We start from the raw sequence: 22,969 nt of genomic DNA on the forward strand, positions 1-22,969 counted from the left end.
AATCTTTCGATTGCTTTGATTCAGCCGGGTATTTTTAAATAAAATCCCAAATTTCCCAAATTTTGTATCAAATATTTGGGCCGAAAAAGACGTGTGTTTACGATTGCAAACCTTTAGGGATCAGATTGTTCCTTGGCCTTAAGCAGGGGTGAGCAAACAAAGGGCCATTAAAAATAACATTTAGGTAAAATTAGTAAGCAAAGCTTTACGTATTTTTTTTATAAAGACAAGTTTTTACCAAAAATAAAATTGAAAAAGGATAAATAAAACGAATTCATGTATTTGCATAAACATTTTTTTAAGTATAAAATGATTAGACCAGCCGAAATTGAATAATCACTAATCTTGATTAGAGATCCATAATGCTTGAATTGATTTGAAATGTTAAGCGAAAATTCTTTTCGATAAAAGGGGAACATCATTTGTTTCCCTTTTATTTAAAAAAAAAAACGAAAAATGTTGAAAGTTTTTCTATGGTTCGTAAAAAGATTCGAATCTTTTTCTGAGAATACCCCGTTTTTTTTTCGAACAAATGCGATAGTATTTTTCGTCATCACAGATTTCATAATTTTTCTTAGATAATAAATATCTCTGGGAGAGGTCTTCTAAGGCTGAAATATGAAAATCTCATAACTTTGGTAATGTAAATTGCTAATTTTGAAGTGAAATGACTCAATTCAATCGAAATTTGGCATGATTTGTCAATGAAGATTCTTAAAATAGCAAAACAAAGAGCCAAACAACGAAATTCACATTTTTCCGAGGTGCAAGGAATCTCAGAGTTGATTTTAACTCACTTGGGGGCGCTGAGTCCAAATATTCAATGAGTTTTTTTTTTCAGCTCTAGTTTTCGAAATAACATTTAAAAAGAGGTAAAAAATAAGTAATTCAATTTATGTACTTATTTGACAAAACTAAAAAATAAATACTTATTGACTTAATGATCAATCTTATCATAGATCGCGAGTAATTTTGAATTCTGAAAAAGAAGTTATGGAAGTTTTCTTTTTGTTATTTTTTTCCAAACCTGTAAAAATGGGAGTTTTAACGAAATTTACAAAAAAAAATCAAACTAAATTGAATCTTTGATATTTTTAGAACCGTAAGTCAAATCATTTCGCATTCTTCGACAAAGCTGTTGAATGAGTTAAAATCTTTAATATCCAATTTTCAATAACTTTCTGAAATTTTGGCAATATCTGAGCCTGGATTGAATGAAGATAGTAAATTGATTCAAAATCAGCTTTTGATTATTATGAAGGTTTATTGGTTTATCTGTTATAAAAGATCGATTTCACAAAAAACTAATCAATTTTAAAATTTCCACACGCCAGATCACCGAAACCAGAAGTGATTGACAAAATCTGTGAAATGTTGTGAATTCAGGACGCCAAAATTTAACAAAATCAGTTATTAAAACATATGCACCAAAAATGCTGTTTTCCTGAATAGTCGTTACAAACTTTTTGGGTTAAATCACTGAACTGCAAATATTGTTTTGCCGAGAAATCCTACAAAAAAGTGAATAATCTTGAATGATTGTGGGGCTATTTAACTGCAAATAAGCGACGTGCATATTTGATCAAGCAATTAATGCATTATTTTTGGTTCAGTAGGGACTGCTATTTAATGATAATAAACAATCTTTCGTTAAAAAAAATATTAATATAATTTGAGATAAGCTTCGCGGGCCACACAAACATGTCTCGAGGGCCGCATGCGGCCCGCGTGCCGCTGGTTGCTTATCCCTGGCCTAAAGAAAGGCTACATGCATTTGTAATAGGTCAATAATTGGTCAACTCTAAGGATCGCTCAACGACACTTTATTAGTTACGATAATTTGTCGATTGTTCAAGAAATCTGATAAAAATATTTCAAATGATTGCTTTGGAGACCACAATTTCTTTAAGCTACAAAACAAATTTAAATTGATGTATTTCACTGTTTTAGCTCTACCTCAAGCAAGAGGTAGCTCATTTTAGCATCTAATGACTTTTTTTTTTGGTAGGCCAAAGCAACCTGTAGCCTTGAAAGCATTTGTGTATAATCATTTGACAAACGGGGATTTTTTTTTATTATCTGACAATTTGCGCCGGGGGTCTTCAGATTTTCCCCAAAATTGAAAATTTGGTTCATTTTTGCGACTTAAAAACACATGTATTTCTTCAGCTTTCTAACATTTTTATTTTTTGAGTTAGCTTCAGTTAGATTTTTTTGTAAATAAAAAATAACCATTTTTCAAAGCTACATAACTCTGTTGTTTCTTAACGGAAATTATAAAATAGCACATCAAAATGCATTGAAATTTTATCAGCTTTCCAAATAAAATAGTTGAAAAAAATTAAATAATGACCTTCAACATGAAAAGTTGTAAATAAACTTTAAATGGCGTCTAAAAGTACCGTCTGCACCACCAAATATTTTGCAAAAAATACCATAGCTCGATTCATGATGAAACTTTCATCTGAAGACACCAAAGTGGGCCATTAACACCTTGAAGAGTTATGAAAGAAATAATGACAACAAATCTCTTTTTTTGCATCGAAAACAAACAATGGTCGAACAACTGCACTCACATATGAAGATAGCAAGCACTTCTAACAACATGGAAACAAAAGAACTTATCAAAGCTGGTAAAAAACACTACTTTTTCGTGCTTTGTAGAGTGTTTGCAGCAAAACTGACTTTAAATTTTAACCAAAATTCTTAGTATCGTATTGTTAATGTGATATAACTAATAATGGGAATGTTGCTTTTACAACCTGGTCATATACTATATAACTTATAAATTTTTCGATCAAAAATCATTGTGAAGCATAATCAATACCAATAGTAGAAGGTTCAGTCCCTGTGTTTGGGATCACAAAAATGTGATTAAAAAAATGAAATATAGATGTGCTTTACATAGTTTCTATATCGGGAGCTAAGCGCTGGACACCAAAATCCTTTCCCATTGATCAAAAAAGTATGAGAAAGTGGCACAAATGTTGTAGAAATAATCAAAGAGCTCAGTATGGCCAGCCTAGGCTGTAAAATGATGAAAATATGATACTTTTACCAAATTCGTTTTCTACATTCGCCCAGTTTTCAGGTTTACCATACTAGAACGAACATAATTCGTCGTCAGTGATTTGCTACCTCGATCGCTCACAAACGAATCTTCAGTGTTCCACAGCCCATTTTAAATCAAATCTGGGGAATTACGGATGCAAAACTTCGCATAAACTTCTAAAAATGACAGTAAAATGTGCATAACTTGGTGTGACCTGGTGCAAAACTGGGTATAAACGAATACGTTATTAGATTTTTGGATATAACATAAAGTCAGTTAAGCTGCAACAATCTACCGCCCCTACTTTCATAACAGTCCCATATAAAAAAACAAGCAAGCGAGACAATCAGGTTTTTCTGTTTTGGAATATATTTTTAAATTGTGACCACCACTTTCAGCATAAACGAAAATCGTTTCTAGGTTGTCATAATCAATCGTTAGACCTGAAATTTCCGAAATTTGGTTATTGGTAAGGTCGAAAGCACCATTTTTATTCATTATGGGACTGTTAATCGACTATATTTGAAACCATTTTCAAATCTACTAGCATAACAGTCCCATACAAAATATATTTTTCTCACCAAGCTACTTTCTAAGACTTAAATTTGATCATTTTTGAACTTCTAAATGCAATTGTCAGAAAAAGAAACATACTTTTGCAAAAAAATATCATGAATTCCACATTGTAAGATGAATCTTTTTACGATTTTTGGTTGCATCCGATAGTTTTTTGCTCAGGAAGTCATTCCTAAGAAAGTCAGACCTGCCTTCGAAAACTAGTGTGCATCATTCGACATCAAGTGAGTTCAAAAAATGTTTAAATGATTCAAAGCAATAAACCAAAGACTATTTCGCCGAAAGAAACAGTGAAAAGTAACCAAATCCGTGGTATTTCACATATGGGACTGTTATTCAGGTATATGTCATATAGGACAGCCACGAATTGATATTTTTTTTCGGAATTTCTTGAACAAAACCTCTTTTTTTAGTGTTTTATGTTCAAGCCTTATGTTGACCTAAATTGACGAAAATTAATATGGGACTGTAATGCGAGTAGGGGCAGTCTGAAAAGGACGAAACAATAGTTTTTTACCAGCTTTGATAAGTTTTTTTGTTTCCATGTTGTTAGAAATGCTTGCTATCTCCATATGTGAGTGCAGTTGTTCGACCATTGTTTGTTTTCGATGCAAAAAAAGAGATTTGTTGTCATTATTTCTTTCATTACTCTTCAAGGTGTTAATGGCCCACTTTGGTGTCTTCAGATGAAAGTTGCATCATAAACCGAGCTGTTCAATGGTATTTTTTGCAAAATATTCGGTGGTGCAGACGGTACTTTTAGACGCTATTTAAAGTTTATTTACAACTTTTCATATTGAAGGTCATTATTTAATTTTTTTCAACTATTTTATTTGGAAAGCTGATAAAATTTCAATGCATTTTGATGTGCTATTTTATAATTTCCGTTAAGAAACAACAGAGTTATGTAGCTTTGAAAAATGGTTATTTTTTATTTACAAAAAAATCTAACCGAAGCTAACTCAAAAAATTAAAATGTTAGAAATCTGAAAAAATACATGTGTTTTTAAGTCGCAAAAATGAACCAAATTTTCAATTTCGGGGAAAATCTGAAGACCCCCGGCGCAAACCCGTCAGATAATAAAAAAAAATCCCCAAACATTTCAGCTAAATCTGTAAAACAATCGGTCTTCAATTGTTCAAGTAAAAGCCGAAAAAGTAATTTTCGTAGATTCGCTAAAACAAGCCAAGGCTAATTCTCATAAAAATTGTGCGTCTTTGAGCGACCCCTTAGAGTTGACCCATTAAGCTCAAAATTGGCATGCGGCTTTCTGCTAGGCAAAGAAACAATTTGAGCCCCCAAGGTTTGAACCGGAAACATACTTTTTTGGATCAGCTTAGCCTAGATATGTATTTCCAATCAGGCTTGGCAAAAGTCATCGTCATGAGGCGTGAAGCTGTGACTGTGAAGCCTCTTGGTCCGTCAAACTCAATTGACTGTTCCTTAACGACCAGTCACTTCGTTTGCCAGTCATTCATTCCCCAGTCATTTGAACCTAAAATAATAACCTAGTCAAGCAATCGCATTCAAACGACCGATGACGAAAAAGAAACGCATTTATTATTATTGTTACTCCTGCCAGCAAACCGAAGACGACCGAAGACGAAAAAGAAACGCATTTATTATTATTGTTGCTCCTGCCAGCAAGCTCGTTTTCAATTTTTCTATTGCTATTGTTGCTCTCTGCCAGCAAGTCATTCAATTAGTTGTACCTGCCGTCAGCAGCCGATCGAAGTGTGAAGAGATTTGCCAGTCATTTGCTCAGGAGAAATTTTGACCATGTGTAGGAGCTTCGCCAGTCGATGATGGAGAAATGTTGATTGTTGTCGTGCTTTATCCGTCAATTGAGAACAGTGCCAGTCGTTTGATGAAACAAAACTAGTCGGGTCAAGCGTGACGGGCGAAATTTACCATCACTGTTTTCAATTATCAACTAGCTCTCTGGAGCCAAGAATAAAGACTGTTGGAGATTTTAGAGAAACAAAACAAAATTGGATACATTTAGAACGGGAATGTAAACAAAATCAATTCTATGTTTTGCTTAGAGGTTTCGAGTTGTGTCATCTGTCTGATTTGAATATATGATTTTTTAGTTGAAATAAGGTTATTTCGTAAAACTGTTTTATTCGTTTTCAAACTTGCTGCTCCGAAAGTTTTCTAATCAATTCATTCATTTTATAACTATTGAACTATCCGGAATATTTCCGCAACCAATATGATCCACTACCAATGATGGATCTGAAATCAACCAAATGGCCAACCCCTAATATAAATGAATTCCAACCACTCATCGCATCATGCCTCCCCACCTTCCCACATGTACCACACACCACGAACTTCACGAACCTGCACGAATGCGTTTTTCATCCGCGTGCACACAAACCCTTTGCCACCGACCGCCACAAATCTCCCACCGACTCTCTCTCTTATCACGTGATAAACTACTAATCGAACCGGCCGCCGTGCGTGTGCCCGGGGTTTTGGATCTCTCATTCATTGACCAACCCCCCCTGACGCACTACAACTCTCAACACTCCTTCGAACACGCAGAACCATCGACTCCGATCGTGGCGGAAGAGGTACAGGAAATCATTCAAGCGGCCATTGCCGGCCACGACGATACCGGCGGCGTAGATGAAGAGGACGAATTTGTGCCCGTTCCGGAACTCAACCCGGTCCATCGGATAGTGATCCAGAAGCCGTCCTTCGACAGCTACGGCAGCGAAGAGGATGAAGGAACCGGGTCGGAAGATTTCGAACAGCTAGACTTGGAAACGGACAAAAGTGGAAAGGTGCGAACCATCAAGAAGCACTCCAAGGTAAACATCAAGATCAACAAGCAGATTGCTCAGAGGCCCACGGTGGAGGACATCGAGTGGGAAGCTCCTCCTGCCAACCCAGATGAACCATCGGTAGAGATGACAGAGGAAGTCGTAACGAAGGAAATTTCATCCGTCAACCTGGAGGATGTGTCCAACGATCGGAGGTACAGCTTGGACAACATGGACTCAGAATCTGCCTCGCTACGAGTAGACGCTGGCCGTTTCTACGAAAAATCTTTCTCCACTCCCGGCGAGGAACAGAAGGCCCAACAGACTGTGATCATTTCCTCCGATAATAACATCTCGGAAGTGGCGGCCGATTATTCCGGGGACATCGACGAGTTCATTTTCGTCCAGACATCTCCGGAGAACTACGCCAAAATGGAAAAAGATCAAAACACCACGGATGAGGATGACAACAGCAATCTGGTCATCATCACCGAGGAACACTACGATTACGAAATGGACGACGATCGACGGTCCAGTGTTATCGATCAATCTCCCCAAGATGACGATGAAGATCAATCTCCTCAGAAGTTCATCGTTGGAGGCAGTAGTTCCGAGAGTGATGAAGACAACCGGCGGCACGTCGGCCTAGATCAATCGTCCTCAAACCATTACCCCATGCAAACCCCCTCCGTCGAAATCACAAAACCAGACAACACTAAGGAGGGCGCCACCGCAACATTCTCCATTCGGACCGGTTGCTCCTCCAGCGGTTCCGACGTGGCCCTCCACGAAACCGGCGGCGAACTCAGTGATGACGATGAAACAGGTAAAATTAACATTTCACCAAACCAAACTTATCTCTCTGTCTTTCTCTCTTGAATCATGTTTCCCCTATCATGTTTCCTTGATGATTCTCTACTTAGCAAACGCTCATTATTACAAACAAAATAAATTTACAAATACTACACGGTGTTTGAGTTTCTATTTACAAAAAAAAAACGTACACATTTAGCTGTAAGTTAGTCTAAATTGGAACAGGGGTTTTTTTTTATTTTATCGAGATGACAAAACCGGGATATGGTTCTATCCTACTAATCGATATGGTTTTTTTGTATAGTAATACAGTTGATTATTTTTTGTACAAATGGCCGCTTCTTATGCCTTTCTCATTTGATTTTTCATACTTAAAACTAATGTACTATATGCAAAAAAATTGTTTTCTTCGGTTATGGTTTGGTTTAAATGTAATGTATCTTTTTATTTCGATTCTACTGTTCATTTCGTCGATTTCTCTAGTTAAGCGTTAGGAGTTGAGTTGAACATGCTATCATGCTACACACAAAGTATATCGGAACACCAAAAACAGTACATTTCACCGTTTTTTTTTCCTTTCTCGAAATATCATAATGGTTCCGATAGACGATCGGAACAAGTCGTCATGCTTGCAGAGTTTGAGGAATATTAAAAATCATTTGAAAATGATAGTTTTCATAAAATGAGGATTATTGATACACGTTTCCTCTTTTGTATTCTTTAAAACAGAAATGATAGAGCAGTGTATAAGTAATTTGAGTCTGAATATTTTTCTTCAGATACTGAATGTGATGCCTGATGCTCATAACTTGACAGAAAATTTCTCCCTACCGTACTCTATTTGATAATACCAGATCGGTCTGAATCTAGGAAAATTTCCACAAACAACACAACTGTCTAGTTTTTTTTTATAAAAGCACCTGGGTTTTGTGATGTTCATTGACCTTTTTTCGGGTCTAGTCGTCAAGTCTAGTCGAAACAGACAAGGAATCCAAAACATGATCATAATCGGCGATTCTCAAATTATTCAGCGCACCTCTACTAAATTTACAAATTCTTCAAAGCCATCCTACAAACCAAAGGGCTTTCGATCATATGTAGATGGGGTTACATTGCGAATCTTAGATTCTTTTCCTCTACAATTCTTCCAAGGTCAGAACTCAGTTATGTTTTTTTGAAGAAGAAGGACTTGAGAGGGTCTAGACAAGAAAACTCGCATCGAGGTTTACTTTTATCTTGATGATAATAACTTAGCGAAACTTTTTCAAGTTCATTCTCTTTAGGCTTGTGTTAAGCCTTAACACTGACAGTATAACACTTAATCTTTTCTCCTGTGGTCGGGACGATTTTGTCCTGTATTTTCAACAGCTGAAATTACAGGACAATCTCGGGACAGAAAAACAGCTCAGGAAAATATCTGTCAAATTAACCTGTAGCGTCGAAACGATTTTCTCCTGTGAATTGCAGGGAGTTTTGTAATTCTCCTGTGAGCTCATGACAGGCTACTTTCGAGATTTGCAGGAGTTCTGTAGTGGTTTGCTTTTTTTCTGCTTATTTTCAAGACTTTCTTTTGAAATGAAATAACATACATTTTCATCAAACATAAACCAATTAATTTATTTAAAATTTACATACATGTACAATATTTTGACACACAACACTATTTTATTTTAAAAACACTACACTCGTTTTTTCTTGCTTTCGGACCGACCGGCTGTGTGCGGGCATTGTTGATCCGTTAAAGATGCCGCTGCGGAATAAAGGGCACTTGCACGAAGGAGCGGTGTTGAAATTACTTACGTTTACCGTTTTCCGTACGGATCATACATCTTATGTATTTGAAATGAGCTAGCTCCGTCAACCAAACGTACCGGTAACAACTTTGCCGGCCTGGAGAGTTTCAAGCGACGGAAGAATGGAGGGGCGATTAGCATTTTTCCCAAACGCTTTTCGACGATCTGCGGCTTTGGAGGTGAAAATCGTTGATTTGCTTCCTTGTCCCAACACTTAACACTTTGATTGAAAAAAACCCCATAGAAAACCTTCTTGCCGTTTGCACCCACATGGTAGAAGAGGACAAAAAAACTTTGTTTTCTCACACGTCTGCAACAAACGAACGGTAACCGCAAAAAATGACGAGTTGAATCGTTTGGCGGTTTTAAATTTTGTGCTTAAGTGGAAAAGAGAGAAAAAACAGTTGTTTTTTTCTGTAGAGAAGAGCAAGCGAGAGAAAATTTGACAAGAATAGGGTGTCCCGTGATTCAGGCGAACACTGTCCTGAACTCACCGGGACACTTTAAGCTCCTGTGCTCTCGTAGCAAGTTTGTCTCGGATTTCAGAAGAGATGAAGCTTTCCGAGATTCGGGTGATTTCCCCTTCGAATTTCGTTTGAATTGAGCAGCTTTCCTGTGATACGGAAAATCATGGTCCCGAGCGGGATAAAAGCAATCTTAGTGTGTATATACTATATTTAGTGAGCCTTAAAAAGTGAAACACATTGCCTTCAAAGCTTAGCTTGAGCTTGAGGTCTACTCCGGATGTAGCTGATGGTACCTGAAAACCTCGACATAACCTGATGAACAATATTCCTCCAATTCACTCGGTCCATGGCAACCGTTCTCCAATTTCTCGGGCACTTGGTCTAACCACCTAGCTCGTTGCGCCCCTGCTCGTCTCGTTCCTAGCGTATTGGCAGCGAACACCTGTTTTGCAGGGCAGTCGTCCGACATTCTTGCAAGATGTCCTGTCCGACATATTCGACCAGCCTTCACCACCTTCACACTCTGTTTTCCTTCACGCCGCCAAAGATGGTTCTTAACACTCGTCGCTCGAATACTTAGAGTGTACGCAGATACTCCTCGGAAAATATCCACGTCTGGTGCCCGTAGAGGACAACCGGTCTAATTAGTGTCGTGTACAGGTTACACTTCGTGCGAGAGCTAAGTCTTCTCGACCACAGTTGCTTGTGGAGTCCATAGTAGGCAAGAGTTCCGCTGATCATTCGGCTCCGGATATCACAGCTGGTGTCATTGTTTGAGGTCACCAGTTGCAGTGAGCCGAGATAAACAAAGTCTTCGACTATCTCCAGCTTGTCGCCGTCGTGACTTGTTATTACTGGACAAGCGAGCTCGTCTTGGACAGTCGACTTCGTCCTGGACGTATTAATCATCAACCCAATCCTTACTGCTCCGCGTTTCAGTCTGCGGTAGATTTCCTCCACCGCCGCAGATGATCTGACGACTATATCAATGTCATCGGCAGATAAGTTGACTGGATGTTCAAATCTTGCCTCGCATTACGCCCACCGCTTGTCGAATAACACCTTCTAGCGCCACGTTGAACATCATGCAGGATAAACCATCGCCTTGTCGAAGCTCTCCGAATGAACTCGACAATTCACCCGATGCAGTCTGGCCAACTTCCCGAAAAAGCCGTTCTCGTCCATGATTTTCCATAGCTCATTACGGTCGAACGTGTCGTATGCGGCTTTCAAGTCGATGAATAGATGGTGCGTAGGGACTTGGTGTTCACGGCATTTTTTTACAATTTGCCGTAGTGTGAAGATCTGGTCCATCGTAGAACGTCCCTTTATGAAGCCGGCCTGATGACTTCCCACGAATCTGTTGTCTTGTGGCGTTAAGCGACGAAGTAGGATTCGGGACAGCACTTTGTAGGCGGCATTGTTCGACAATTTGGCGTTCTTCTTGTAAATGGCGCATATTACCTCCTCCTTCCACTCCTCCGGTAGCTGTTCTGTGTCCCAGATCCGAACCATCAACCGGTGTAAACAATCGGTCAACTTACCCGGGCCCATTTTGATGAGTTTAGCTGCGATGCCATCCTTCCCAGCCGACTTGCTGCTATTCAGCTGGCGAATGACTTTCTTAACTTCACTCATTGTTGGGAGTGGTTCCAACTCGTCATTGGGTAAGCCGGCGATGTATCTTTCTCCACCATTTTGGTCTAATGTATGTGCGCCGTTTAGGTGTTCTTCGAAGTGCTGCTTCCACCTTTTGATCACCTCACGATTGTCCCCGTCCTCATCCCGGCACATTTCGGCTTGCGGCAAGAAGCCATCGCAGGGTGCGTTGAGTTTCTGACAGAACTTTCGTCTTTCTTGGAAACGATACAGCTGCTCCAGCTCCTCGAGCTCCTCCTCCTCCAGGCGGCGCTTTTTCGGACTCGCAGCCTCTTCCGCTGTCAGTGGGTTTCCACGTTTCGACGGATGCTTCTTTGCACTATTGCAGCCCGCGCGGCATTCTCTTCGTCCATCACTCTCCTATACTTCTCGTCGAACCAGTCGTTCAGTCGAGTTCGTTCAATATGCCCGATAACGTTCTCCGCAACGCTGGTGATGGCTGTCTTGATGGTATCCCTACAATCCTCGAGAAGCACTTCGTCAAGCTCACCCTCTGCCGGCAGCGTTACTTAGAGCGATTACGCGTAATCTGCCGCGGCCGGAGGTTGCTTAGGTCGTGCGATATTTAACCGAGGCGGGGGTCGGTTTCGTATGTTGTTCACTACGGAGAGTTTTGGGCGCATCTTCACCATCACCAGATAATGGTCTGACTCGACGTTGGCGCCTCGACAGGATCTGACGTCGATGATGTCCGAGAAGTGCTGGCTGTCTATCAAAACGTGGTCGAACTGTGATTGCGTTTGGCACGGTGATCTCCAGGTGCCCTTGTGTGGGAGGCGGTGCTAGAAAAAGGTACTACGTACGGCCATTCTTTTGAAGGCGACGAAATTTATTAGTCTGAGGCCGTTTTCGTTGGTCAGCTGGTGCGCGCTGAACCTTCCAATTATCGGTTTGAATTCCTCCTCCTTGCCAACCTGAGCTTTAAAATCACAGATGAAGATCTTGATATCATGTTTTGGGCAGCTGTTGTACTCACGTTCCTGCTGCGCGTAGAATTCGTCTTTGTCGTCATCGGTACTTCCGAGGTGAGTGCTGTGCACGTTGATGATGCTGATGATGAAGAACCGGCCCTTGTTTCTCAACCGGCACATTCGTAGGTCAATCGACCACCACCCGATCACGCGCTTCTTCGCCTTCCCTATCACTATAAAATCAGTTCCAAGCACGTGTGTGTTGCCACAGCTCTGGAAAATGGCATGACCATATTGGTACGTTCTTACCGTAGAGCCTTTTCTGGGTCCCGAACACCGCCAGGACGTTGTTGTAATCCGCACGCCGCCCCTGACATGGAGAACAAACGCGTACGGAGCCCCCTAACGCAGTTAGCATGCAATCAAAGCATCCACCAGGGTTGGGTACCCAATCTCCGCTAAGGTTGCTAGCACCACGGGGAGGTAGAGAATCGGAGTTGTAAATACCCGAAGATTTTGTGTATGGTGTCTCGAGTTGCACATTGTCTACCGTTCGCTTGCAGTTTTTTTCTTTTCTATGAGCGCTTTCAATCGAAGCAGTCGGCGTCTGAGACAAACACGCATTCAGAAGGGAAACATACGAACGCGGTCAGAGCTGCCAACTATTTTTCAAAAATGTCTGATAGATTTAGAAAAAATGTCTGGAAGAGTCTTGATGGCAAATTTATAGGTGACGACCTTTTTTTTGGCCGGTGACGGCAGTATAGCAAACAATGTTCCAAAATCCACTAATTTTTACTGAGCCACGCTTGACTGCGTTTGAAGGCAAAGAATCGTAGCAATCAATTTTTCTTTCTGCTACCAATGCATACAAACAATTATACATGACAACGATGCTTCTATATTAGAAATACTGAAAAAAAACAAGCCAAGGAAGGGAAGGGCGCAGACTATCATTTCAAAGAATGCTACTGTATTCTTATTTTTATAATGTGATGGCAATCTGATACGTTATCAGACATAGAATCTGTACAGTGATGGACATACGCGGGAGTTGATAAGACGACAAAGCAGTACAGAAAATGACAAAAATATGTATAAACAAATATCCAAAAAAAAAAAAAAAAAAAAAAAAAAAAAAAAAAAAAAAAAAAAAAAAAAAAAAAAAAAAAAAAACAAGACACCTCAAGTTTCCATAAATTGCTATTTTGTTTCAAATCCCATACATATCTTTCGAAATTCCATAACTATTTTTGACCCTGCGTTTACACGGCTCTGTCGATTGAGGTTCATGTGGAAACTCATAAGTCTGGAAATGTCTGGAAGAAATTACAAGTCTGGGAGCCTGGAAAACTAAAAAAAAAATGTCTGAAAAAAGTCCAAAAAGTCTGGAAGATCCAGACAAAATCTGAAAGGTTGACATCACTGAATGCGATTCGGATTGTGTTCGTGTGTTTCTCTGGGGGCGTGTCTTAGATTATTTCGTGGCACTCACCCAAGACACCCATATGGTTTGTGCCCAAAATCGCAAGTGAGATCGTTACGCTCCCTCTGGCGATTTGAGTTACCTCTCTGCCGATTAATGTTTACTGGGACTTTACGCCCAACAGTATTCCTCGTATACACGCAAAATAATTTTCACTTAAAAAATAAGTGACATCTGTAGTAAATTATCGCCATACGTAATTTCATTTGAATTTTAAGTGATGGGTCAAGTGAATTCACAATTGACCGGTCAAGTGAATTATACTATGACGTTCGAGTGAAATTTATCTGAATTTCTAAGTAAGTTTCTAGTTAATTATCTCTCGCGTTTTTAAATAAAAGAACATTTATAGAACACCACTTCAATTTCAAATACTTACATTACGCTTTCGCCATAAATTTATTGATTGGAAAATTCCATCGTAATCCCAAGGCAGATCGGTTAGTGCGGATAGTGCGACTTCTAAATCTACCCTGCTGCAAACCAGAAAATCTGTCCAGTTTAACCCACAAGCTGAAACATGATAACACCTTTAAATAACTTTTTCTTACATCACGTTTAACACAAACTACCGCCAAAATCGCCTAGTAAAGAATTGGGAAAATCCAAATTCAGCATAAGCTTCAAACGCTGCTCTTTAGAATTTGCCATTTTGAGCTCTGAAAATAAACACAATTACAACCCGACATTCACTTGAAATTCAAGTGATGGGGAAGTGAATATTTTTTCTCACTTCAAATTCAAGTGACGACTGAAGTGAATGTGGATGAATTCACTTGAAATTTAGGTGACTGCCAAGTGAAATGTATATGTCGCACTTGGATGGAAGAAAATCACTGGATCCTTTATTTTTAAGTGAAAAATCATGTGTATTTTAAGAGTGAATTTGGGTTCAGTGTAGTTCAACTGCTAGTGTCCCTTTTGCTACATATGCGAGAAATACAAGTTGAGGCCGTCAGAATCAGAGGGAAATAAGTGCCTAAATCATCGATTTTTGAGTGAAGTTTGCCGATCGATTCTGCTTATCTTAATCGATATCTGGTACAAAACTCAGATTTTCTTTAAACAATTTGACATTTTTTCTATTAATTTAAACTGCTCGAATTCATAATATACATGAAAAATCGACCACTTTTTCAACTTTGAAACGCGTTTCCTCGAAACTATCATTTGTACTCTTATCTTATTGATTCCGAGGGCCTGAATTGTGATCCTTCATACACCCCAAGTCATACCTTTTAATGTCGTCGACGCCTGCCAGTTACTACTCAAGTTTTTATCTGCAGAAATGTTTCTTCCGACCATTTATTTCAACTATAATACTGGGAAGTACGTTCTAGGTTAAAAAAAAGAGAAAAATAGAATAGAGAGATGTAGCGACTTGTTAATTTCTGTTCTGTTACAAAATATCAAGATTCTTCAAATAACATTCCTCAAATTCTACAAGCATCGCCGTTTTCCCCGTCCGCGAATCATGAATCTCGAAAAATCCTAGATTAAGTCGAAATTAGCACTCTTTCTTCTACTGATTGGCAAATTACACCTATATATTATTCATATCAATTAAGGTAAAGTCAGCACTATCAAGCAGCCGCCGTCAGATAGCGATCAAGCAGCAGCAGCACCAAGCCTAATTTCTAGCACCGAAGCAAAGCCTTCGAATGTAATGCCACTGGCCGAAGCCGCCCAATTAGTAGCTAATAAGAGCAACCAAGCGCAACCGTCAAGCGAATTGCACCAGCAAACGCAAACGCAACCGCAACAAGCACATCCGCAGCACCGCGAAGCCCAAGAAGGTGCCCAGGTAAAGCCAGAACTTGATGGCGACCTGAACTTGATGATGAACTCGCTGGACATTGACCACCGGCACCAGAAGCTGGTGGAGCTTGATTGCGATAATCTCCTCGAGGACGAACAGTATCCCGAGGACGATGGCAACTTGCCCAGTGAGGAGGACAACTCAGCCTCGCTGAGGGTGGAATTCGGTCAAGCCCCAGCGCCATCCGACAGCGATCTACTACTGCTCGATTTCACCAACGGAGACAGTTCCAATGATCCATTGATCTCTTCTCAATCACCACCGGTGATGGCCATCACATCTTCTTCCGATTTCGTTGACGAACACCCCATTGCGGATGGTAGTATGTAGCACTCGCTCTTTCTCTTTGTCCTTCTGTCTTTTCCTATAAATATCCCTTCTAAATAGTCTTTTGATCGTACCTTATCTCTACTAAGAAATTCTGTTGCTGTACATTTTCTAAAGTCCGCAAAATGTCCGCTCTCCGTTTAGTTCTTCTCTACCACAAAATTTATTTTAAAAAAAAAGCTCTAAATGTGATTGTTTAAAAAAAATTCCTTGTTCTAATATTTCTACCGTTGATGATGATGTGGCACTCACCTGTCCCCTGACCCTCTTTAGAATGGCACTTGCTAATCCATCTACTTATTTAGATCAAAGCTCTACCCCAGCTAGTTCTCATTCAGGAGTTTCCTCAAAGAAACTAGTCTAGCATCAGCCCTCTCAAACCCTGCGAGAACATTTTGCATCGAATAACTAGTACCTACTGTGTTGCTATTTTTTACTATAATTTCTAAGAACCTTTATCTTAACCGAAAGTCCTGAGTTGAATGATTTTTTTTTTCGATTCCCTTTGCCCCTAATTTCAGTAAATTATTTTCGGTTTGCTGCTTTGCCATTTGCCATTAGAGTAAAATTAAAAAAAAAACCATTAGTATGTATGTAGCTTTCAACAAGCGCAACTCATCCGGTATGCTTAAACTATCAGTAACAATATCGAATGTGTTTTTTTCTCAAAATTCTCTTTTTTAATGCATGTCATGTTTTCCATTTCGTAAAACTAGCATCTTCTTGACTCTTTTTTGACATTGAAAACAGTAACCGTTATATTGGAATGCATCTTTTAGTAGGTAGTAAAAGACTAATAGCGTTTGAACAGCGTTCGTTGCTGGTTGTTTGTCTCAGTTCAACCACTAATAATTTTCAAATTCAATCAAAGTTCAACCTATTAAAAAAACCGGCAACCAGCAACGAAATTTTCAACGGAATGCATCCTCACACACGTGGTATCGTTTTCAAGCGTATCTGAACCACTTTTGCCTTGTAACCGTACAACAGTCGCTCATGCTCGATGGTTTGTTGTTTACTCATCAAACCCGTAAATTAGGCTCTACTGACAAAAAACCCAGATCACTCACAAATTCATTGAAAATTCTAATGCCTATCAAAATCGTATTGCAGAAAACTATCTAGTGCAAAATACCGACCAGCTGGCGGGAGTGGAACCAAGTGAACCCCCAACCAACGACCAGGGAACCTGCCGGACCGACACCAATACCTTCGTTAACGAATCGGATGATGGGTAAGTTTCTTTTATGTTGAAAACACCTGCAGTTTTTTTAGAGGCAGTACACATCCGTTTTCAGAAATTATAAGATAAATTATATTAATCAGAGAAAATAATAATAATTTTACCCATTGCGGACCATATACGGGATATTTCATTTTTCGGTTGCCATGAGTGCGCCATACTTCGAAGCACAAGTCAACTGTAATAAATTTAATAGCGAAACTAAATCCATCAGAATGATACAGAACACTATCAGTAACTCACACGGTGTCTCTGGGAGAAAACTTTATTTTTCGAAAATTCACATAGCTAATTTTTGCACCATTCGAAAGCTGGGACTTTCCCTTTCACATAAGCCCAAATTTGAAATAATCCATCAGTTGGTCTAGAACAATTTATTTTTTTTTGAAGATTTTTTAACCTTTTTAATGGTTTTTTTCAAAGACAAAATCATACTAATCACTGTGAAAACGCTTGTACCTTCAGCGTTAATTCAACTTCATATGTTAATAACAAGATTTAATAGGAAATTTTGCTGACTACAACTTTGTAGAAGACATCAAAGTGATACAAATTAAGAGAAAAGAGTTGTAATGTGACAAAAAGAGTGATTATTATTTCATTTGAAAAATCTAATAAAACTTTACATTAAAAAATCTATCTTTCATAAATTTGTTCAGGATTGAAGTAAAGAGCATTTGTGGGGATTTTATTATGAAAAAAATACCTCCCGCTTTTCTTGAAAATTAAGTTATTTCTATTTTGAGCTAAGTTAGAACTTCATGAACAAATATTTGGGAAAAGAAGACAAATTGGATTTATTTCTTACATTTAAAGCCAAATTTTAAATAATCCACCGGGATTTCAAAATCAAATAGCTTTGTTGAAAATCTTTCATTCTTTTGATTATTTTCTGAAAGTATTCATACTTTTCACTTTAAATTGATTGTAAAACCTTAGACACCGGTACCACAAAGATGATAAAGTGTCATATATTGAACATAAAAAAAATTCAACCTATTGTTAATGTTTGATTGCATAAGTTAGCATTTTCGGAGGCATTCGTGTATGTAAAAATGTTATCGAATTTAAGTTTTCAAGCGAAAATTCGAGATTATTCATTTTTGTCCTAAGTGCAAGAACTGAACTTAATGTCTCAATTATTTTTTTTTCGACAAAAAGGGGAAAAAGTAGTCGCTTGAAATGCTTAAAATAATTTTTCAACATTTATTTGCCCAGATTATGCACATATTCAAATTGTCACATTCCTCAAAGTATGAAGTAAGTAACAAAATTTTCAAGTGAAAAAGCAGGTGCCAAAATAAACTAAATTTTTAATACATTGGAAAAACGAACAACGAACATCATTGGAAAAAATTGGACAAAAGCTTGCGTGCATCAAACTTGCACACAATCAACATCACAAAAAATCGAACTTTCACTTGCCAATCCTTTTTTCAAAATTTATCTGGTTTGACTTAAACAATTTTGACGGTTCATTGATTCTAAACGGATTTAACATCTCTTTTTTGCATTTTTTATGATCAAGATCTTGAAAAATTTCTAAAAAATTTTATGTTGTTTGGATTTCGACTGGTTTTTGTTGATGTGGTATTGATTTTCTTTTTTGAAATAGGCACTGCAGTCTGTTTTCGGATTGATGATTATTTTATTTCATCCAACGTTTCGAGACCAACAAAGTCTCGAAACGTTGGATGAAATAAAATAATTATCAATCCGAAAAAAGACTGCAGTGCCGATTTCAAAAAAGAAAATCAATACCACATTTCTAAAAAATATTTCCTAATGTGCAACGTATAGATTTTAACTTTTCTTTCTTAGAGACTTAGAAGTGAAGTTTTTTTCATTCCATAGCTGATCTACTGTCTTTTTTCGAAGCATTTTTTTTTTCTTAGACAGCGGAAAACTGAAGTATTGTAGCTGAATAATATATGAGAAATATATTTGAGTAACATTACGAAGTTTCAGGGATTGTAATGGGTAGAACATTATAGGACGGATTAGGGTTAAGTAAACCAGGAACAACAAACAAAATTGCGAAGGCTTAAAAACAGTAATTGTTCGGACGGACAGAGGAAGAGGAATCTTCAACCAGTGAATTTCTCGAGAAGCGTGTATGTATGTATGTTGGTAATCTACCATTTGTGCACGGATTCACCACAGTTTCTGCCTAAGGATGTGCTCACATGCATTCTTTAGATTATAAATTTCGACAAATCTTTCGAGAAGCACAAAAACACGTTTATGTACACAACGAGCAGTTTTATGGTTGTAGAGTGCTTCCAGACTAATTCCGATAATCTTGAAAAAAAAAAACTACGGAATAATAATGGTACATCAGCAATTTTAAAAGCAATTTAAACCTGTTTTTGGAGTAGCAAAAAGTTTTTTAGCCAATTTTCGAGAAAATCGGCGGTTTTCGCTAGTTGCGCGCAGCGAGTTTCAATTTGGTATAAAAATTTGAATGGAAAAACGGAATTTCTCATTCAAAAACGCCCAGAAATGTATTGAAAATCCGAAAAAATAAAACAACAAATAAAAAAAAAATAATTCTTGGTTTTTACTTAACAATTTTATTAACAAACTACGAACCTAACTAGGAACAAAAAATACTCAAAAGTTAACAAAAAAAATGTTTAAAATATTTTTATTGATTTTTAGCAACTCTGACTGCTTATTTCACAGCTAGAAACCGTAGGATGAAAAGAGAAAAAATGCCAAAAACTTCTTGGCGTAGGCAACGCGTTTTTTGCAAGACTTTGGACTAGCAAGTAAAAACTGACATTTAGGACTATTTTTACTTGGACTCAATGCAATTCCAGATAATATTTAGCTTGAATTCATATAAGGAAAAAAATTTGCACATTCTGAACACAATAGTTGAAAAGATATTTTATTTCATGCTTGTCTGAATTTTCTTGCTAAATTAGAATGTAAGTAAATATTTCCGTTTCCTCATAAAAAATCATGCAAAATTGATACTTGTTGCGCTTATTAAAAAATTATTTAATATTTTACACTAATAAACTCGTTTACAAAATTAAAAAAAAGTGAACTTTATTAACCGACCCATATTGAGACCCATATATCAGACGCTGATTCCGAATATGAAATTCAATAAAATTTCAGAACAGTTTTTGAGTTTTGCCCCATACATGAAATTTTGGAAAAAGAAAAAAAGGTTATTCTTCGATTCAAATTTTTCGAACTGAATAACGTTAAATTTAAATCTGGTTTTTTTGTATATTGAAGGTGAATAAATTTGCTATCGATCATCTGAACCTCATTTTTTAGTATGATTAACAGAGTATTGTTGTTTTCTCGAAGAGAATCCATCAACTTAACACTATGTCGTGCATCTTTCGAGGATATGATGGCTACCATACCATCTTACAAATGCTAGCACCACCAACCAACACCACCATCCTCTACGCCACGGGTGCCAGCAGAAGATTTCAAGTGGTTATTTATCTAATTCGGTTGAAAATTGTAGAAGTTATGCTTTCTTTACTATAACAGTAATGTTTGCCTTTTCAATAATTCAACGAACCACAGTGTACAGTTAAGTTAATAATCTGAGTGTTGGAAGAATACAATATGTTGAATCAAACCCGCTTCAAGTAAAAATTGATCATTGGCTTACCAGGAGGTCACATCTTAAAAAGAAGTTGCCTTGAGCCTTAAGCGTGAATAAAATTTTAAGATTTTTGCTTACTTCACAGAGCGCTCTCTGGAGCCACTTTTCTACATAGAAATTTCTTTTACCTACTGTGTTTTCACTTGAAGCCTCAAACTAAGTTGCTTTTACGGTAAATTTTCGGGCTCTATCTGGTGCTCTGTAGGTTGATACCTACCTTGATTCTTTATTATGGATATGTATTTTTGTCATTTCGGTGGTAAGAGACTTCTATACGTCCTAACAACGAACCACTATCTTACTTTTTTTCTAGGATTTTAACTCTTGTGAGTTATGCATCCTGACCGCTATCATTCAGTAAGAATCGTTCAGTATGGAATCACCAACTCACTAATTTCTATGTTTCAGTACTTTGTAGTATATAAGTCACATTCCATGTAATTGAGTCCTGAGGGTTGGAATTTTTAAACAACTTCTACACCAGAAATTTCCTATGTTTCTTAAGAGAATGATTCAACGCGTTTGGAAATGAATAGTTTTCACATTTATTTATATAGCCTATACAGTGTCGAGAAATAGTAAAGTTCCTTTCAAAACTGAACATTTTCGTTAAATGAACTTCAAATTCACCGCCAAGACGTCTAATTGATCTAGTTCCAATTGTTCAAATGCAGTTTTGTAGTTTACTGGAATGTTATCAACCAGTGTTCCTCAAATTTTTTAACACGGGGGAGTACACGTTTTTTTTTGCGTCGTCACTTACTTGCATCGTCAACTTATAATTTGAAATACTACCAAACTTTGTGATCATCAAGATCTTCAGGAGAGCTTTCCAAAAAGTATCAGCGGAACTAAATTAATAGCGCCCAAGGATTAAAAGATAGACTTTTGGTGTCTTCGACAACATTGTTCAGATTAACGAGGCGCTTATTTTGATGTAAAACATAAAGTCAAGGGGCTTTTGGCTAAGCATTATAGAACTTTAGTTTCCTCTACAAAGTTGTTTATCTAAAAAACTAAACTACTTCATGTTTAAGTTCTACAATTTAAGGAGATACTGAAAAATTTAAAAAATTACATTAAAAAATCGGTTGCCTTCAATCTGGAACGTTGTAGGTAAGAAAAAACAATTTGCAGTCTTCGACTCAAAGTTGAAACAAGCGAAGATCTACAACCGCCTCTAGTGCATTATGATGTGTTTCAAAATTGCTGAAGCGCTGAAGCAAGCATTTAGTGTTTTTTAACGATTTCAATCAAAATGTATATGGGTTATTCCATGTCAAGTGTGCACAGCGAAAAAAAAAATCTTATCGAAAATTCGCCAAACTTGGCCGAAAGACTTTGTGAGGCCTACAAAATAAATCCTCAATTTTTGAGAATGAACCGCCCACCCCCCGTTACAGGACCCTCCCTTCTTTTTTTCAAGATTTTGAAAAATTCATCATTTTTAAAATACAATATCTCCGGACTGGAAAATCATACCAAAATGACAAAATATGCGTTGTGTATATTATATTAAAATCTATCGTTTGATGTTATTCATTTTCTGAAATAGTGACAATTTTAACGTCAAAACATAGCTCAAAAAATAAAACGTTAGTTTTCACAAGGAAAGTATATTTTTTTCTTGAATTTTATGATTTCATTGTTTTTTGGAGAAAGTTTTACGTAAGAACCAACCAAAATCCCAATATAATATTTCTTGTTTTCGAGATATGAAAGATTTGAGTTGAATTGTCTAACAATTATACACTTGCAGCAGTCAGTGGTTTCGCTCGAGTGCATTAATCGTCGAAATTTTAAGTCACATCTTTTTTTGTTTTCATGATTTGTTTTATGACTAAGGATAATTAGAAATAACATTTTGAATGAAAAAAAAAACAATATTTTCGGTTTATGAAATATTTTTATTCCAAATATAACAATTTTTTTTTCGTTCCAACCAACACTGTAAGTTAATTCATCTTTAGATTGTCCTTCAAACCTTCCAGTCAATGTTATATTGATTTGAAAACATTCAACTTAAGCAATATTTTGCGAAACAGGATACAATTTACCGAACTTTTAAGAATGGTTTTGCAGATAGACTTTAGATTATGCACTTCTGATCGCAATTTGAACAAATTCCACTCCCTTGCGGTAAAAAGTCGTGTGTTCTTGAAAAATGTATCCACTGAACATCGCTTATGAAGTTCTTTTCCAATTGAACACGTTGCTTTTGCCATGCTCAGAAAACCGTTCCCGACTATTTAGAAGCTTAACAATAAAAGTCACTAAGGGGCTGTTCACAAATTACGTAAGCACATAGGGGGGGTGGAGGGGTTTCACATTTGCTTACGATCTCTTACTAGGGGGGTAGGGGGGGTATCCAAGAATCTTACGTAAGAAATGTTCCATTTAAAATTCATCACAGC

At 37.5% G+C, this 22,969-nt stretch overlaps 1 protein-coding gene across 7 annotated transcripts in view; it reads left to right on the plus strand.

The window, feature by feature from the left end:
* LOC129748672 (ankyrin-3-like) overlaps window positions 1–22,969 on the plus strand; it is a 281,828-nt gene that overhangs the window by 245,818 nt on the left and 13,041 nt on the right. For 4 of the 7 annotated variants that reach the window (XR_008737787.1, XM_055743345.1, XM_055743347.1 and 1 more), the window contains 3 exons: window positions 6,180–7,226; window positions 15,098–15,670; window positions 16,789–16,909. Coding sequence is in view for 6 of the 7 variants with exons in the window: in XM_055743345.1 (XP_055599320.1) it covers window positions 6,180–7,226; window positions 15,098–15,670; window positions 16,789–16,909 (1,741 nt within the window). In the remaining variant the exon portion in view is untranslated. The remainder of the gene's footprint in view (window positions 1–6,179; window positions 7,227–15,097; window positions 15,671–16,788; window positions 16,910–22,969) is intronic. The other 3 variants (XM_055743348.1, XM_055743349.1, XM_055743351.1) reach the window with 3 other exon arrangements.

This window comes from Uranotaenia lowii, chromosome 2 (genome assembly GCF_029784155.1).
Source record: "Uranotaenia lowii strain MFRU-FL chromosome 2, ASM2978415v1, whole genome shotgun sequence".
NCBI lineage: Eukaryota > Metazoa > Arthropoda > Insecta > Diptera > Culicidae > Uranotaenia > Uranotaenia lowii.